The sequence below is a fragment of the Cavia porcellus genome, unplaced genomic scaffold (assembly GCF_034190915.1).
Source record: "Cavia porcellus strain 051 isolate PalLab524CR breed Dunkin Hartley unplaced genomic scaffold, mCavPor4.1 scaffold_23, whole genome shotgun sequence".
In the NCBI taxonomy this organism is placed as follows: domain Eukaryota; kingdom Metazoa; phylum Chordata; class Mammalia; order Rodentia; family Caviidae; genus Cavia; species Cavia porcellus.
Genome location: NW_026947506.1, coordinates 17,744,193 through 17,760,403, shown reverse-complemented (window position 1 = coordinate 17,760,403; position 16,211 = coordinate 17,744,193). Strand labels below are relative to the sequence as shown.

The following is a 16,211-nucleotide window of genomic DNA, read 5'->3' as shown; positions in this document are numbered from 1 at the left end:
CTCTCCTCCTCATTAAAGAGAATAAAACAGGAAAAGCTTTAAAGGAGGAAAAAAGGAAAATTTTTATTAATTTTTTGTGTGAAAACTTTCAGAACACAGATTCCTCAGCTGTCCATACCTGACTTGCTGATTATGTAGGAGTCATCCCAGTTGCTTGGGAATCGCTGTTCATCCTACAAGGGAGAACATTCAAATGTTAATTTTTTTCTTTCAAAATATGTAAATAATTATTATCTTTTACATGAAATGTGGAAATTAAAAAGTATGAGTTTCTATCACTGCATCAAATGAACAACAAAAAACATTGAAAATAACTTACAAAGTGTAATTTCCTCATAGTGAAATGAATGGAGCAAAGTGGATTAGGGCAGAAGATTTTTCAGGGCAAGCACAGGTCTTCTCAGCTTCTCTGAGTACAAATATGTGTTACAGTGACTTATTGTCAAGTGCTTCATAGAAACAGAAGTTATATTGAATGTACAAATTGACCAAAAGAATGTTTTCCTTGCAATTCTACAGAGGAACCAGGCAAGAATTGCAGCTTAAGTGGCTGAAGGGCAACCAGTGAGATATGGCGCTATATTAACACTCTTGTGAGAATGACATGCCAGCTGTTAAGCATTAGGAGTTAGGACTGAGAATGCCTGTTCATTCCCTCAGTTGGTGTCACAGTTGTGAACTCTTGAAGGCTGAAGTGCTCCCGTTTCCAGAAAACAATCATCCCTCTGCGATGTTGGGATTCGATGGGGGTTAATGCTAATCCAACATTACTAGCAGAAGACTTTTTTGAAGAAACCACTTGTTTGACTGCTTAATTCTAAGAAAAATATATGACAGAAGATGAACAAGAATTTGCCATAACTTTACAGGCATTCTGAAGCAAGGAAATCACCAACTGCATTTGGCAAGCACTGAAAGGCCTGCCAAAGTCCCCGGAGGCACCAATTTACCTGTATCATCCAAAGTTGTGTGTCACACATTCTCGAGCTACTAGTGAAGGCATCTTGTGACACTTCCAACTCTTATGTGCAAACAACACACTAATAAATAAAGTATCTATCCAGGAGTCCCGGATGATGAAAGTGGTAGGAGACTAGTGACAAATAGTAAACTTGCATGAACCATTTCGTTTCCTTCATTCAAGTCTAATCACAATATGACTGATTATTTATGTGTATAGTTAGCATGTAGTGATCTCTCACTCAGAAAATCAACAACCCTAGGAAAACATGGAACAGATTTAGAGTTTTCTAACCAAACTGGGAAGCAACAGGAGCCAAATGTACCTGACCTTGAAAGCAGGCACATGGATTAGCCTTATCACACCTCTGTGGAAGACATCTCGGTCTAAATTCTTAGGTACTGTAACCCTGAATCTTTAAAGTTTCTATTCCTCTTTACTTTCCATTTTGCACTTGTAATTCATCCTACTGTCATCTTGTAATCTCAATAAACCGCAACTTACTATGTATCACAAGGTATATGCCAGGCAATACTCTTGTATCTGTACACAAGAATGTGGAAAAATTTTTGCCCCTTCAGTTCTAACATAGCTCTAGGGCTGGATTAGAAATAAAAGCAGCATTTTCCAACCTTTCATTAGCCTGGTTTAAAAGGCATTGCTACACAAAGAGAATTCATGAAAAAATGTACAAAATGTTCCTACAAGGCTGATGGCACTTTCCATGCAAATGGAATTCCACAGTGTATCCAAGGAAGAAACTTATACAATATTCTAAGAAGGGTTAATTTTGGAAAAATTTTACCCTATTTAAAAGGAAATTCAAGAGCTTGCATTTCATTAGCTTTACTACATTTTGTGTGTGTGTTTGTGTGCGTGTGTGTGTGTGTGTGTGTATCTCTGATAGTGAGTGTTATGCTCATATTTGTAAAAGTAGCTATAGAGAAGAAAATTTATTACAAATTACCCATAATTTCTATTTTTCTTGTCATTTTGTACAAGAAAGTATCTTCTTAATGTAGAAGTATCAAAATCTACACAACTGAATTACAACTAGTGCACATATTTTGTATAAAATTCAGAACCTAAAATTAACTAAGAGAGCACAGCAATGATGATTGTTGGGTATTGCACTGATAGGGGCATTGAACCTATTTTGGTTATGCTAGTTATTGCAGAATCAGGAAATCATCAACACTAGTGAGGGGAGATGTTTGGACCTGGGGACTCTTGTTCCTGGTAACAGTGACAGCTAGTGAGGCCAGTGGACAATGCTGAGAGGCTCAGCAGTGTAGGTAAGCAGCAGACATCGAGGTCTTTACTGTCTGGCACAGAATGGAGAAGGATTTTGTCATTCAGCGGGAGGGAATGTTTGGCGGGAGCCATGTTGAAGTGAAGCCAGATGAACCTTAACCAGAACAGCTGCTGGCTTCCTTTAGAAGACCCTAGTTGGGTGCAGACACATGGAAATTGATTGGAATGAGCTTATTCAAATGAGCCTCCTCTTGAGGCAGGCTGGCTAATGCTGTCTACTACTCCATCATAAGGCAGTGCCTGGTTTGAAGGGAAAGAATGGCGGAACTCAGAACACTGTATCCATAGGGCATCTAATAATGAATCCAGAGAGAATCCTGGAAGAGAACGATTTTTTTTTCATTCATTTTTCTTTTTGGTTTGGTATTTTCTTCTTTTATTCATCTGCTTTTAATTTCTCCTTTATTTTGTTCTTAATTTCTGCGGGTGACTGTGATTCCTAACTTCCCTGTGGGTATGCTTTTGTTTGGATTTCAATTTTTCTCTTTCAAATCTCATTTAGTCTTCTGCATTAGTTTCCCCCAGTAGGTGGGATCCATCTACCATCTCCGTTGTATTGTAATCTCTTTCCCTTTGGCCATTACTCTTCTTCCTCTGAAATATATTTTGAATCTTAACCCTTGAGGACAGATTGGACATATCATGAATTCATATATTGTTTATGATTGTTTGCATTCTGTTTTATCTTCCCGAATTCAGTTCATACTGTTAGGAAACTAGCAAGTATCACTCCAAGAATTCAACTGAAACAGAAAAGACATGAGAACACACAAATCAGACTAATCCTCTGGCACCCAGGCCAATAAAGCAAACCTGGGGGGAAATGAGGTTGCAAAATTTGAAAACCCAATGGTAGGTTACTTCAATGTGGCAACAAGGCAATTGAATGAGGCTGTGGAATATATTAAAACACAAGTAATCTCTCAAGTAACCACAACTAACTACAGAGATTACAAAAATACACAACCTTCTTAGTGATGTTAGTTCAGACACAGCCCAAAAAAAAAAGGCGAGCTTTCAAGAACTGTTGAAGCACAACCTAAGAAATAAATGAACCCATTAAATAGATTCAAGCCGATATGCAAGAGAAAAAAATCCATTTTAAAAATTCAGAGCACTTTAGGCCAGTTTGAGGAAAGGACTTCACATACTGAGTACAGGCTGGCACTTAGTGACGAGGAGAGACAACAAATGACATTAAAAGCACTTTGTAGACATCATGACAGAAAGCTTTCCTGGTACAGAAGAGGAATTTAACCTACCAATAATTGAGGCAATTATTTCTCCAGTTAGCACTGATTAAAAGAATTCTACCTGCCCATGTGTAATAAACAAGTTTGCAGACATTCAAATAAAAATAGAGTATCAAAATCTGTTAGGGATGGGCTGGGGATTTCTCTCAGTAGCATAAGCAATTTCCTGGCAAGCTGTAGTCCTGAGTTCTATCCCTGGTAACAATAAAAATGAAAAAGAGAAAAAAAAATCTGTTAGGGATGAGGACTGTTGTGCTCCTTCCTATAAGGTCCCCAAGTACATGAGGGTATGTAACACTTGTGAGGCTGGCAGAAAACTGGATCACACTCTGAGTACGTAAAACAGAAAAAAGAGAAGCTTTGGAAGAAAGCCAGTGATATCTATCCCTGAAGTGGTAGCCCTTCTTACTGTCTACCTTCCTTCCTTCCTTCCTTCCTTGTTTTCTTCCTTCCTTCCTTCCTTTCTTCCTTCCTTTCTTGCTTCCTTCTTTCGTTCCTTGCTTCCTTCCATCCCTCATTCCCTCTGTCCTTTCATTCTTTTGGTTTTTAATTCAAGTTAGTATTTAATCCCCCATGTCCTTGAAACTGCAATGATATTCCTGCCTCAGCTTTGAGAGTGCTGGGATTAATGATGTGTTCGCCCACACCCTGCAAATCAGCATTGTTATTTTTTGTGAAAGGAGATAAAATTAAACACAACAAAACAGAGCAAAATTGGACATAATAACTCAATGTAAGAGATATAAATTTCAAAACTAGATAATCTGAAATCTTCCCTATCTATCATGTTGTCTATTTTTTTCTTCCAAATAGTTGTCCATGTCTTGAAACACAGAATTCATACTGAGCAACCTAGTATAAAATTAATCCAAACAGTCTGAGAAAGGAATTTTAGGTCTTTAAAATCAGACAAAAAGGAAGTCACTAATGGCTGTGCTAGAATCTGCTGTTTGCTTCAAAATGCCTGTGCATACTTTCATGTATGTGGAAACTCAGTTAAACACAACCAGCTTAAAAAAAAAAGACCATATTATATAGAACAAACCAAAACATGGATAAATGTATTGGGCTTCAAAGAGATGATAGAAGGAAATCCCCTCCTTACTACATTGCCTAGGGTCAACCTCTCAAGGGACGTCCAGATTACTGGCTCCGACTTGCTAATGGGAGAGGGGGAGAAGATGTGATGTTTGTTTCTCAGCCTGCAGGCTGGCAGACTCACAGCTGCTCATGGTGGGGAGAGGGTTTGCCTGGACTCCTGGCACTCCCAGCATGACCCATGTCCCAGGAAATGCCAGTGGAACTCAGTAACATTACTATTTCCAAACATTGGGTCCAAGGAGTGAACTAGGTTAGTAGGAGATCTAAGAGCTCTGAGGAAGTAGCATTTACAGTTGTCCCACCCTAGACTTTAGGTTTAGAGACATTCTGCCAATCTTCACTGTTTGTACCTGTCCCAAATCCATGTGCCTTGCTCCGGACACTGTATCAGATTACCCAGAAGAACCACCTCTTCACTCCCAGCACACCTATTTCTCATGGAGCCTTGAATCTGCTCCCTTCACATTACTTCCCTGCAACTGGCTTTCACCCATATGTGATCCCAAGGGAAAAGGTGCCTTATTGACCGATCTGTTCTGCTTTGCTCCTTACCACCAGAAAGGAATAAACACAGAGGGCCTACTGAGAACAGTGGCATGCTGGAGTTACTATCCTCCACCCTAGCCTCTCATCTTCTGGAAATGGCAGGAAGACGATAGACCAGAGAACTCCCCCATATGAATGAGACAAAAGAAATTCTGGGCTAGTCAAACAGACTGTTTTCATAAACATATAGAAAAGACAGGTAGGATGAAAATTGACTGACTCTCACATTTTGAGTGAGACACACCTAGGGCAATTGGATTAGAATAGGGTGGGAAGAACCACCATAGGGTGGATCCTGTCCTAAGAGTTATAAAAGGGACACCAAGAAGGAAGAATCCTTTCTGTTTCCATGATGAGGTGGTTCCCTGTTTGAAACTTGGAATTCATATCCTTGCTTCCAGCCCAGATGAATTAGCCTCCTGAAAGGAACTCAGACGGGACTCAACAAGGCTTCGTATTTTAAGGTCTGTGCATTTTGGTGAGCTATTTCTTTGAGTGATCAAGAAACATTTCAGAATTGACTTATATACTAGGAAATCTCAGTCAGCTTATTTCTAAATAAGTATTTCTTTTAATCTATAAACTAGGCTCTCTACTTGTGATTGCCATACTGCCCTGCCTGTCTTGGAAGTGCTGACTGCAGTGAAATTTGTGCCATCTGGTGAAGAAGAAATTTGATTCCTGTGACTTGACAAGCTTGCTGCACTTTCACTCTGCTGATGTTAATGGTTTCCAGTACCGCAGGCCCAGCAGAAATGTCACAGGGGCCCACAGTGGACAGCAGGTACACCACAGACATCAAAGTAGTGAACATGTCCTTTTTGTGGACCATTGATAACATTAGATTTTGCCTAAAGCAAATAGATGACTGCATTCAAAGTTCAATCTTTTCAGCTGAAGGAAATGATCAAGTGAAATGGTGCTTACGACTCTACCCAAATGGTCTTGATGAACAAAGCAAAGATTATGTGTGCTTATACCTGGGAATGATCTGCTGTCCAAGGAGGGTAGCTCATGCAAAATTCACCTTTTCCATTCTGAATGCCAAAGGAGAGAAAACCAAGGTGCTCTCAAGTCCACAAGCTTATACATTTGTGCGAGGAAAGGATTGGGGATTCAAACATTTCATCCTTAGAGAGTTTCTTTTGGATCCAAACAATGGGCTTCTCTCCAATGACAAGCTTTCCTTCTTCTGTGAAGTGAAAGTAGCACAAGATCCCACCAATCATTCCAGCCAGAATATTAGGAAGCTGGTTAAGGTTCCTGAGGACTGCTTGGCAGAGGATCTAGGAGGACTGTGGGAGCGATCCCAGCTCACAGACTGTTGCTTGTGTGTGGCTGGCCAGGAATTCCAGGCTCACAAAGCCATCTTAACAGTTCACTCTCCAGTTTTCATGGCGTTGTTGGAACATGAAAAGCAAGGGAGCAAAAAGAATCGTGTTGAAATCAGTGACATGGATCCTGAAGTTTTAAAGGAAATGATATACTTTATGTACACTGGAAAGGTACCAAACCTAGGGATCATGGCAACTGAACTGCTGGAGGCTGCAACCAGGTTTGGTCTGGAGCGCCTGAAGCTCATGTGTGAGAACCACCTGTGCAGCAACCTCTCTGTGGAGAATGCCGTGGAAATCCTCATCTTGGCTGACCTCCACAGTGCACATCAGTTGAAAACCCGGACACTGGATTTCATCAATTTTCATGTTTCTGACATCCTGGAGACCTCTGAGTGGAAAGCCCTGGTGGTGTCCCACCCTCACTTGGTGGCCGAAGCCTATCACTCTCTGGTTTCCATGCAGTGTGCATTCATGGTACCCCCATGCAAGCGTCTGAGACTGTCCTAAGATCCCACATCTCCATTTATCTTCCCAAAACCCTGGCCACATTTGCTGTCACTGAACCATAATATGCTAGGGCAATCCGTGGAAACTTCACTCTTCTATGTGGTAATATTAAATTGTGCTTCTAGGGGAGAGAAGGGACCACTGTCTTAAGGTCAGAAAAAGAAATGTGATATTGAGAATTTAGAAGTCGTGTATCACGCATTTTCAAATCTGTGGTTTATAATATTGTGCAAAGTGGGTTTTTACAATGTCGATGCCAAACTGAAACCAAAACTCCTGTCAATGTTGCAGACAGACCTGGGGTGGGGCTACCCTTAGAGGCAGGAATCATGAACTTCACTCTGTAAATGCAAGACTGCTTCCTGCCTTTCTGCATCATCATGCAGCCCTGGGCACCCCATTTGCAACAAGGGCTTTTTACTGTCCCTCACTTTTCTCTATAAATAAACCTGTATCTTACTTTGTACCGTTGTTTGGCTCCTCATGCTTTTTCTGTATGTTAGATTCAGAAGCTAAGTACAATTTCAGAGTGTGCTGATGATTTCATGCCCTTCCACAGGATGAACACAGTGGATGTACAGTGTCACTAATTAACAAAGTAGATGGGAGAAATAAATGACCCAGAACTCAGGCTGCTGAAGCCAAGGACAATCACACAATGCAAGTCTTTGCTCATGTTGTCCTGTCCCAGTGACACAGACAGGCAGCACAAGCACTACAGCACATTCCCGCAAAATCCAGGCCTCTGAGCGAGCAGTCCAATCATGGTCCTGGAGAAAAAAAGAGAGGAAAATGCTCAGATTTATGAAAATGGCATAAAAGAGAATTAAAAGTAGAAGTGTTTTATGTATTTCAGAGGAATTCATGTTGAGGAAGCAAAATTTATTACTTACAACTGCACTGAGAAATGGCTGTTGGCAAATTCACACTATAAATCTCAAAAAGAACTTTCTCACTGTGAACATTTAATATCCATAAGAATAGAATACATGTTTTTATGGTATTATGAAGAATAGAATTAAAATTAAAAATGAAAACGTAGTGGGTTTCATCTCAAAGTTTGGGCTTTTGTAAAAATCATTAGTGGTGTTACTCTGGAATCACCTAGAATCTGTAATGGCTCAGAGCTTTTAAAAATATATAAAGAAATGGATCCCCTTGTCTTGAACAGGTACAGATTTCAAAACAGTTTTTTAATCAGGGCTTACAGCTGGTAACCCTTTATGTGCTGGTTGTGTAAATCTTCATGAATGTCAATATTGGATAACAACCTGTATAACAATTATGCAGTAAAATCACTAAGAGTTCTGTCTCTCTCTCTCTCTCTCTCTCTCTCTCTCTCTATATATATATATATATATATATATATATATATATATATATATATCTGTCTGTCTGTCTGTCTGTCTTTCTATCTCTATCTCTCTCAGTCTTTATCATGGCTTGAACTCACAACTCACAACCTGGTTATTGCTAGGTAAGTGCTTCTTTGGCTCAGTTTACTGCCTGACTTTTGCAGATATTTGGCATACACATGTCCTATTCTTGTGTCCTTGCTCCTAGAAGTGTCCCTTTCTCACCTCAAGCAGGCTGAGATTGTTGAAAATGAGACAAAATAATACATTCTGTGTGCATATTTCTTGAAAAGAACTATGGTTCTTAGATGTTGTGGGAATATGTGTTTTGGTATTATCACCCTCAAGTTTTATTTCACGTCCATTCTCTCCTCCTCATTAAAGAGAATAAAGCAGGAAAAGCTTTAAAGTAAGAAAAAAGGATATTTTTTATTAATTTTTTGTGTGAAAACTTTCAGAACACAGATTCCTCAGCTGTCCATACCTGACTTGCTGATTATGTAGGAGTCATCCCAGTTGCTTGGGAATCGCTGTTCATCCTACAAGGGAGAACATTCAAATGTTAATTTTTTTCTTTCCAAATATATAAATAAGTATTATCTTTTACATGAAATGTGGAAATTAAAAAGTATGAGTTTCTATCACTGCATCAAATGAACAGCAAAAAACATTGAAAATAACTTACAAAGTGTAATTTCCTCATAGTGAAATGAATGGAGCAAAGTGGATTAGGGCAGAAGATTTTTCAGGGCAAGCACAGGTCTTCTCAGCTTCTCTGAGTACAAATATGTGTTACAGTGACTTATTGTCAAGTGCTTCATAGAAACAGAAGATATATTGAATGTACAAATTGACCAAAAGAAAGTTTTCCTTGCAAATCTAGAGAGGAACCAGGCAAGAACTGCAGCTTAAGCGGCTGAAGGGCAACCAGTGAGATATGGCACTATATTAACACTCTTGTGAGAATGACATGCCAGCTGTTAAGCATTAGGAGTTAGGACTGAGAATGCCTGTTCATTCCCTCAGTTGGTGTCACAGTTGTGAACTCTTGAAGGCTGATGTGCTCCCGTTTCCAGAAAACAATCATCCCTCTGCGATGTTGGGATTAGATGGGGGTTAATGCTAATCCAACATTACTAGCAGAAGACTTTTTTGAAGAAGCCACTTGTTTGACTGCTTAATTCTAAGAAAAATATATGACAGAAGATGAACAAGAATTTGCCATAACTTTACAGGCATTCTGAAGCAAGGAAATCACCAACTGCATCTGGCAAGCACTGAAAGGCCTGCCAAAGTCCCCGGAGGCACCAATTTACCTGTATCATCCAAAGTTGTGTGTCACACATTCTCGAGCTACTAGTGAAGGCATCTTGTGACACTTCCAACTCTTATGTGCAAACAACACACTAATAAATAAAGTATCTATCCAGGAGTCCCGGATGATGAAAGTGGTAGGAGACTAGTGACAAATAGTAAAATTGCATGAACCATTTCGTTTCCTTCATTCAACTCTAATCACAATATGACTGATTATTTATGTGTATAGTCAGCATGTAGTGATCTCTCAGTCAGCAAATCAACAACCCTAGGGAAACATGCAACAGATTTAGAGTTTTCTAACCAAAATGGGAAGCAACAGGAGCCAAATGTAAATGACCTTGAAAGCAGGCACATGGATTAGCCTTATCACACCTCTGTGGAAGACATCTCGGTCTAAATTCTTAGGTACTGTAACCCTGAATCTTTAAAGATTCTATTCCTCTTTACTTTCCATTTTGCACTTGTAATTCATCCTACTCTTGATGCTGTCATTTGCAATCTCAATAAACAGCAACTTGCTACGTATCACAAGGTATATGCCAGGCAATACTCTTGTATGTGTACACAAGAATGTGGAAAAATTTTTGCCCCTTCAGTTCTAACACAGCTCTAGGGCTGGATTAGAAACAAAAGCAGCATTTTCCCATCTTTCATCAGCCTGGTTTAAAAGGCATTGCTGCAGAAAGAGAATTCGTGAAAAAATGTACAAAATGTTCCTACAAGGCTGATGACATTTTCCATGCAAATGGAATTCCACAGTGTATCCAAGGAAGAAACTTATTCAATATTCTAAGAAGGGTTAATTTTGGAAAAATTTTACCCTATTTAAAACGCACTTCAACAGCTTCCATTTCGTTAGCTTTAATACACTTTGTGTGGAGTGTGTGTGTGTGTGTGTTTATCTCTAATAGTGAGTGTTATGCTGATATCTATAAAAGAAGCTTTAGAGAAGAAAATTAATTGCAAATTACCCATGATTTCTATTGTCTTGTCCTTTTGTACAAGAAAGTATCTTCTTAATGTAGAAGTATCAAAATCTACACAACTGAATTACAACTAGTGCACATATTTTGTATAAAATTCAGAACCTAAAATTAACTAAGAGAGCACAGCAATGATGATTGTTGGGTATTGTACTGATAGGGGCATTGAACATATTTTGGTTATGCTAGTTATTGCAGAATCAGGAAATCATCAACACTAGTGAGGGGAGATGTTTGGACCTGGGGACTCTTGTTCCTGGTAACAGTGACAGCTAGTGAGGCCAGTGGACAATGCTGAGAGACTCAGCACTGTAGGTAAGCAGCAGACATCGAGGTCTTTACTGTCTGGCACAGAATGGAGAAGGATTTTGTCATTCAGCGGGAGGGAACGTTTGGCAGGAGCCATGTTGAAGTGAAGTCAGATGAACCTTAACCAGAACAGCTGCTGGCTTCTTTACAAGACCCTAGTTGGGTGCAGACACATGGAAATTGATTGGAATGAGCTTATTCAAATGAGCCTCCTCTTGAGGCAGGCTGGCTAATGCTGTCTACTACTCCATCATAAGGCAGTGCCTGGTTTGAAGGGAAAGAATGGCGGAACTCAGAACACTGTATCCATAGGGCATCTAATAATGAATCCAGAGAGAACCCTGGAAGAGAACGATTTTTTTTTCATTCATTTTTCTTTTTGGTTTGGTATTTTCTTGTTTTATTCATCTGCTTTTAATTTCTCCTTTATTTTGTTCTTAATTTCTGCGGGTGACTGTGATTTCTAACTTCCCTGTGGGTATGCTTTTGTTTGGATTTCAATTTTTCTCTTTCAAATCTCATTTAGTCTTCTGCATTAGTTTCCCCCAGTAGGTGGGATCCATCTACCATCTCCGTTGTATTGTAATCTCTTTCCCTTTGGCCATTACTCTTCTTCCTCTGAAATATATTTTGAATCTTAACCCTTGAGGACAGATTGGACATATCATGAATTCATATATTGTTTATGATTGTTTGCATTCTGTTTTATCTTCCAGAATTCAGTTCATACTGTTAGGAAACTAGCAAGTATCACTCCAGGAATTCAATTGAAACAGAAAAGACATGAGAACACACAAATCAGACTAATCCTCTGGCACCCAGGCCAATAAAGCAAACCTGGGGGGAAATGAGGTTGCAAAATTTGAAAACCCAATGGTAGGTTACTTCAATGTGGCAACAAGGCAATTCAATGAGGCTGTGGAATATATTAAAACAGAAGTAACCTCTCAAGTAACCACAACTAACTACAGAGATTACCAAAATACACAACATTCTTAGTGATGTTAGTTCAGACACAGCCAAAAAAAAAAGCGAGCTTACAAGAACTGTTGAAGCACAACCTAAGAAATAAATGAACCCATTAAATAGATTCAAGCTGATATGCAAGAGAAAAAAAATCCATTTTAAAAATTCAGAGCACTTTAGGCCAGTTTGAGGAAAGGACTTCACATACTGAGTACAGGCTGGCACTTAGTGAAGAGGAGAGACAACAAATGACATTAAAAGCACTTTGTAGATATCATGACAGAAAGCTTTCCTGGTACAGAAGAGGAATTTAACCTATCAATAATTGAGGCAATTATTTCTCCAGTTAGCACTGATTAAAAGAATTCTACCTGCCCATGTGTAATAGACAAGTTTGCAGACATTCAAATAAAAATAGAGTATTAAAATCTGTTAGGGATGGGCTTGGGATTTCTCTCAGTAGCATAAGCAACTTCCTGGCAAGCAGTAGTCCTGAGTTCTATCCCTGGTAACAATAAAAACGAAAAAGAGAAAACAAAAATATCTGTTAGGGATGAGGACTGTTGTGCTCCTTCCAATAAGGTCCCCAAGTACATGAGGGTATGTAACACTTCTGATGCTGGAGGAAAACTGGATCACACTCTGAGTATGTAAAACAGAAAAAAGAGAAGCTTTGGAAGAAAGCCAGTGATATCTATCCCTGAAGTGGTAGCCCTTCTTACTGTCTACCTTCCTTCCTTCCTTCCTTCTTTCCTTCCTTCCTTCTTTGCTTCCTTCTTTCCTTCCTTCCTTCCTTCCATTCCTCATTCCCTCTGTCCTTTCATTCTTTTGATTTTTAATTCAAGTTAGTATTTAATCCCACATGTCCTTGAAACTGCAATGATATTCCTGCCTCAGCTTTGAGAGTGCTGGGATTAATGATGTGTTCGCCCACACCCTGCAAATCAGCATTGTTATTTTGTGTGAAAGGAGATAAAATTAAACACAACAAAACAGAGCAAAATTGGACATAAGAACTCAATGTAAGAGATATAAATTTCAAAACTAGATAATCTGAAATCTTCCCTATCTATCATGTTGTCTCTTGTTTTCTTCCAAATAGTTGTCCATATCTTGCCACACAGAGAATTCATACTGAGCAACCTAGTATAAAATTAATCCAAACAGTCTGAGAAAGGAGTTTTAGGTCTTTAAAATCAGACAAAAAGGAAGTCACTAATGGCTGTGCTAGAATCTTTTGTTTGCTTCAAAATGCCTGTGCATAATTTCATGTATGTGGAAACTCAGTTAAACACAACCAGCTTAAAAAAAAAAAAGACCATATTATATAGAACAAACCAAAACATGGATAAAAGTATTTTTCTTCAAAGAGATGATAGAAGGAAATCCGCTCCTTACTACATTGCCTAGGGTCAACCTCTCAAGGGACGTCCAGATTACTGGCTCCGACATGCTAATGGGATAGGGGGAGAAGATGTGATGTTTGTTTCTCAGCCTGCAGGCTGGCAGACTCACAGCTGCTCATGGTGGGGAGAGGGTTTGCCTGGACTCCTGGCACTCCCAGCATGACCCATGTCCCAGGAAATGCCAGTGGAACTCAGTAATATTACTGTTTCCAAACATTGGGTCCAAGGAGTGAACTAGGTTAGTAGGAGATCTAAAAGCTCTGAGGAAGTAGCATTTACAGTTGTCCCACACTAGACTTTAGGTTTAGAGACATTCTGCCAATATTCACTGTTTGTGCCTGTCCCAAATCCATGTCCCTTGCTCCCGACACTGTATCAGATTACCCAGAAGAACCACCTCTTCACTCCCAGCACACCTATTTCTCATGGAGCCTTGAATCTGCTCCCTTCACATTACTTCCCTGCAACTGGCTTTCACCCACATGTGATCCCAAGGGAAAAGGTGCCTTATTGACCGATCTGTCCTGCTTTGCTCCTTACCACCAGAAAGGAATAAACACAGAGGGCCTACTGAGAACAGTGGCATGCTGGAGTTACTATCCTCCACCCTAGCCTCTCATCTTCTGGAAATGGCAGGAAGACGATAGACCAGAGAACTCCCCCATATGAATGAGACAAAAGAAATTCTGGGCTAGTCAAACAGACTGTTTTCATAAACATATAGAAAAGACAGGTAGGATGAAAATTGACTGACTCTCACATTTTGAGTGAGACACACCTAGGGCAATTGGATTAGAATAGGGTGGGAAGAACCACCATAGGGTGGATCCTGTCCTAAGAGTTATAAAAGGGACACCAAGAAGGAAGAATCCTTTCTGTTTCCATGATGAGGTGGTTCCCTGCTTGAAACTTGGAATTCATATCCTTGCTTCCAGCCCAGATAAATTAGCCTCCTGAAAGGAACTCAGACGGGACTCAACAAGGCTTCGTATTTTAAGGTCTGTGCATTTTGGTGAGCTATTTCTTTGAGTGATCAAGAAACTTTTCAGAATTGACTTATATACTAGGAAATCTCAGTCAGCTTATTTCTAAATAAGTATTTCTTTTAATCTATAAACTAGGCTCTCTACTTGTGATTGCCATACTGCCCTGCCTGTCTTGGAAGTGCTGACTGCAGTGAAATTTGTGCCATCTGGTGAAGAAGAAATTTGATTCCTGTGACTTGACAAGCTTGCTGCACTTTCACTCTGCTGATGTTAATGGTTTCCAGTACCGCAGGCCCAGCAGAAATGTCACAGGGGCCCACAGTGGACAGCAGGTACACCACAGACATCAAAGTAGTGAACGTGTCCTTTTTGTGGACCATTGATAACATTAGATTTTGCCTAAAGGAAATAGATGACTGCATTCAAAGTTCAATCTTTTCAGCTGAAGGAAATGATCAAGTGAAATGGTGCTTACGACTCTACCCAAATGGTCTTGATGAACAAAGCAAAGATTATGTGTGCTTATACCTGGGAATGATCTCCTGTCCAAGGAGGGTAGCTCATGCAAAATTCACCTTTTCCATTCTGAATGCCAAAGGAGAGAAAACCAAGGTGCTCTCAAGTCCACAAGCTTATACATTTGTGCGAGGAAAGGACTGGGGATTCAAACATTTCATCCTTAGAGAGTTTCTTTTGGATCCAAACAATGGGCTTCTCTCCAATGACAAGCTTTCCTTCTTCTGTGAAGTGAAAGTAGCACAAGATCCCACCAATCATTCCAGCCAGAATATTAGGAAGCTGGTTAAGGTTCCTGAGGGCTGCTTGGCAGAGGATCTAGGAGGACTGTGGGAGCGATCCCAGCTCTCAGACTGTTGCTTGTGTGTGGCTGGCCAGGAATTCCAGGCTCACAAAGCCATCTTAGCAGCTCGCTCTCCAGTTTTCATGGCGTTGTTGAAACATGAAAAGCAAGGAAGCAAACAGAATCGTGTTGAAATCAGTGACATGGATCCTGAAGTTTTTAAGGAAATGATATACTTTATGTACACTGGAAAGGCACCAAACCTAGGGATCATGGCAACTGAACTGCTGGAGGCTGCAAGCAGGTTTGGTCTGGAGCGCCTGAAGCTCATGTGTGAGAACCACCTGTGCAGCAACCTCTCTGTGGAGAATGCCGTGGAAATCCTCATCTTGGCTGACCTCCACAGTGCACATCAGTTGAAAACCCGGACACTGGATTTCATCAATTTTCATGTTTCTGACATCCTGGAGACCTCTGAGTGGAAGGCCATGGTGGTGTCCCACCCTCACTTGGTGGCCGAAGCCTATCACTCTCTGGTTTCCATGCAGTGTGCATTCATGGTACCCCCATGCAAGCGTGTGAGACTGTCCTGAGATCCCACATGTCCATTTATCTTCCCAAAACCCTGGCCACATTTGCTGCCCCTGAACCATAATATGCTAGGGCAATCCATGGAAACTTCACTCTTCTATGTGGAAATATTAAATTGTGCCTCTCTAGGGGAGAGAAAGGACCACCGTCTTAAGGTCAGAAAAAGGAAATGCGATATTGAGAATTTAGAAGTCGTGTATCATGCATTTTCAAATCTGTGTTTTATAATATTGTGCAAAGTGGGTTTTTACAATGTCGATGCCAAACTGAAACCAAAACTCCTGTCAATGTTGAAGGCAGACCTGGGGTGGGGCTACCCTTAGAGGCAGGGACCATGAACTTCACTCTGTAAATGCAAGACTCCTTCCTGGCTTTCTGCACCATCATGCATCCCTGGGCACCCCACTTGTAACACGGGCTTTTTGCTGTCCCTCACTTTTCTCTGTAAATAAACCTGAATCTTACTTTGTACAGTTG

The 16,211-nt window shown here is 40.2% G+C and overlaps 1 protein-coding gene across 1 annotated transcript; it reads left to right on the top strand.

Annotated features, from left to right (window-relative positions):
• Positions 1–11,032: 11,032 nt before the first annotated feature.
• LOC134472280 (speckle-type POZ protein-like) lies at positions 11,033–15,688 on the top strand (the record flags this gene model as incomplete). The annotated part of the gene is made up of 2 exons (XM_063233557.1): positions 11,033–11,089; positions 15,152–15,688. Coding segments are annotated over exons 1-2 (594 nt in total), but the record flags the coding sequence as incomplete, so codon positions are not given.
• Positions 15,689–16,211: the final 523 nt, after the last annotated feature.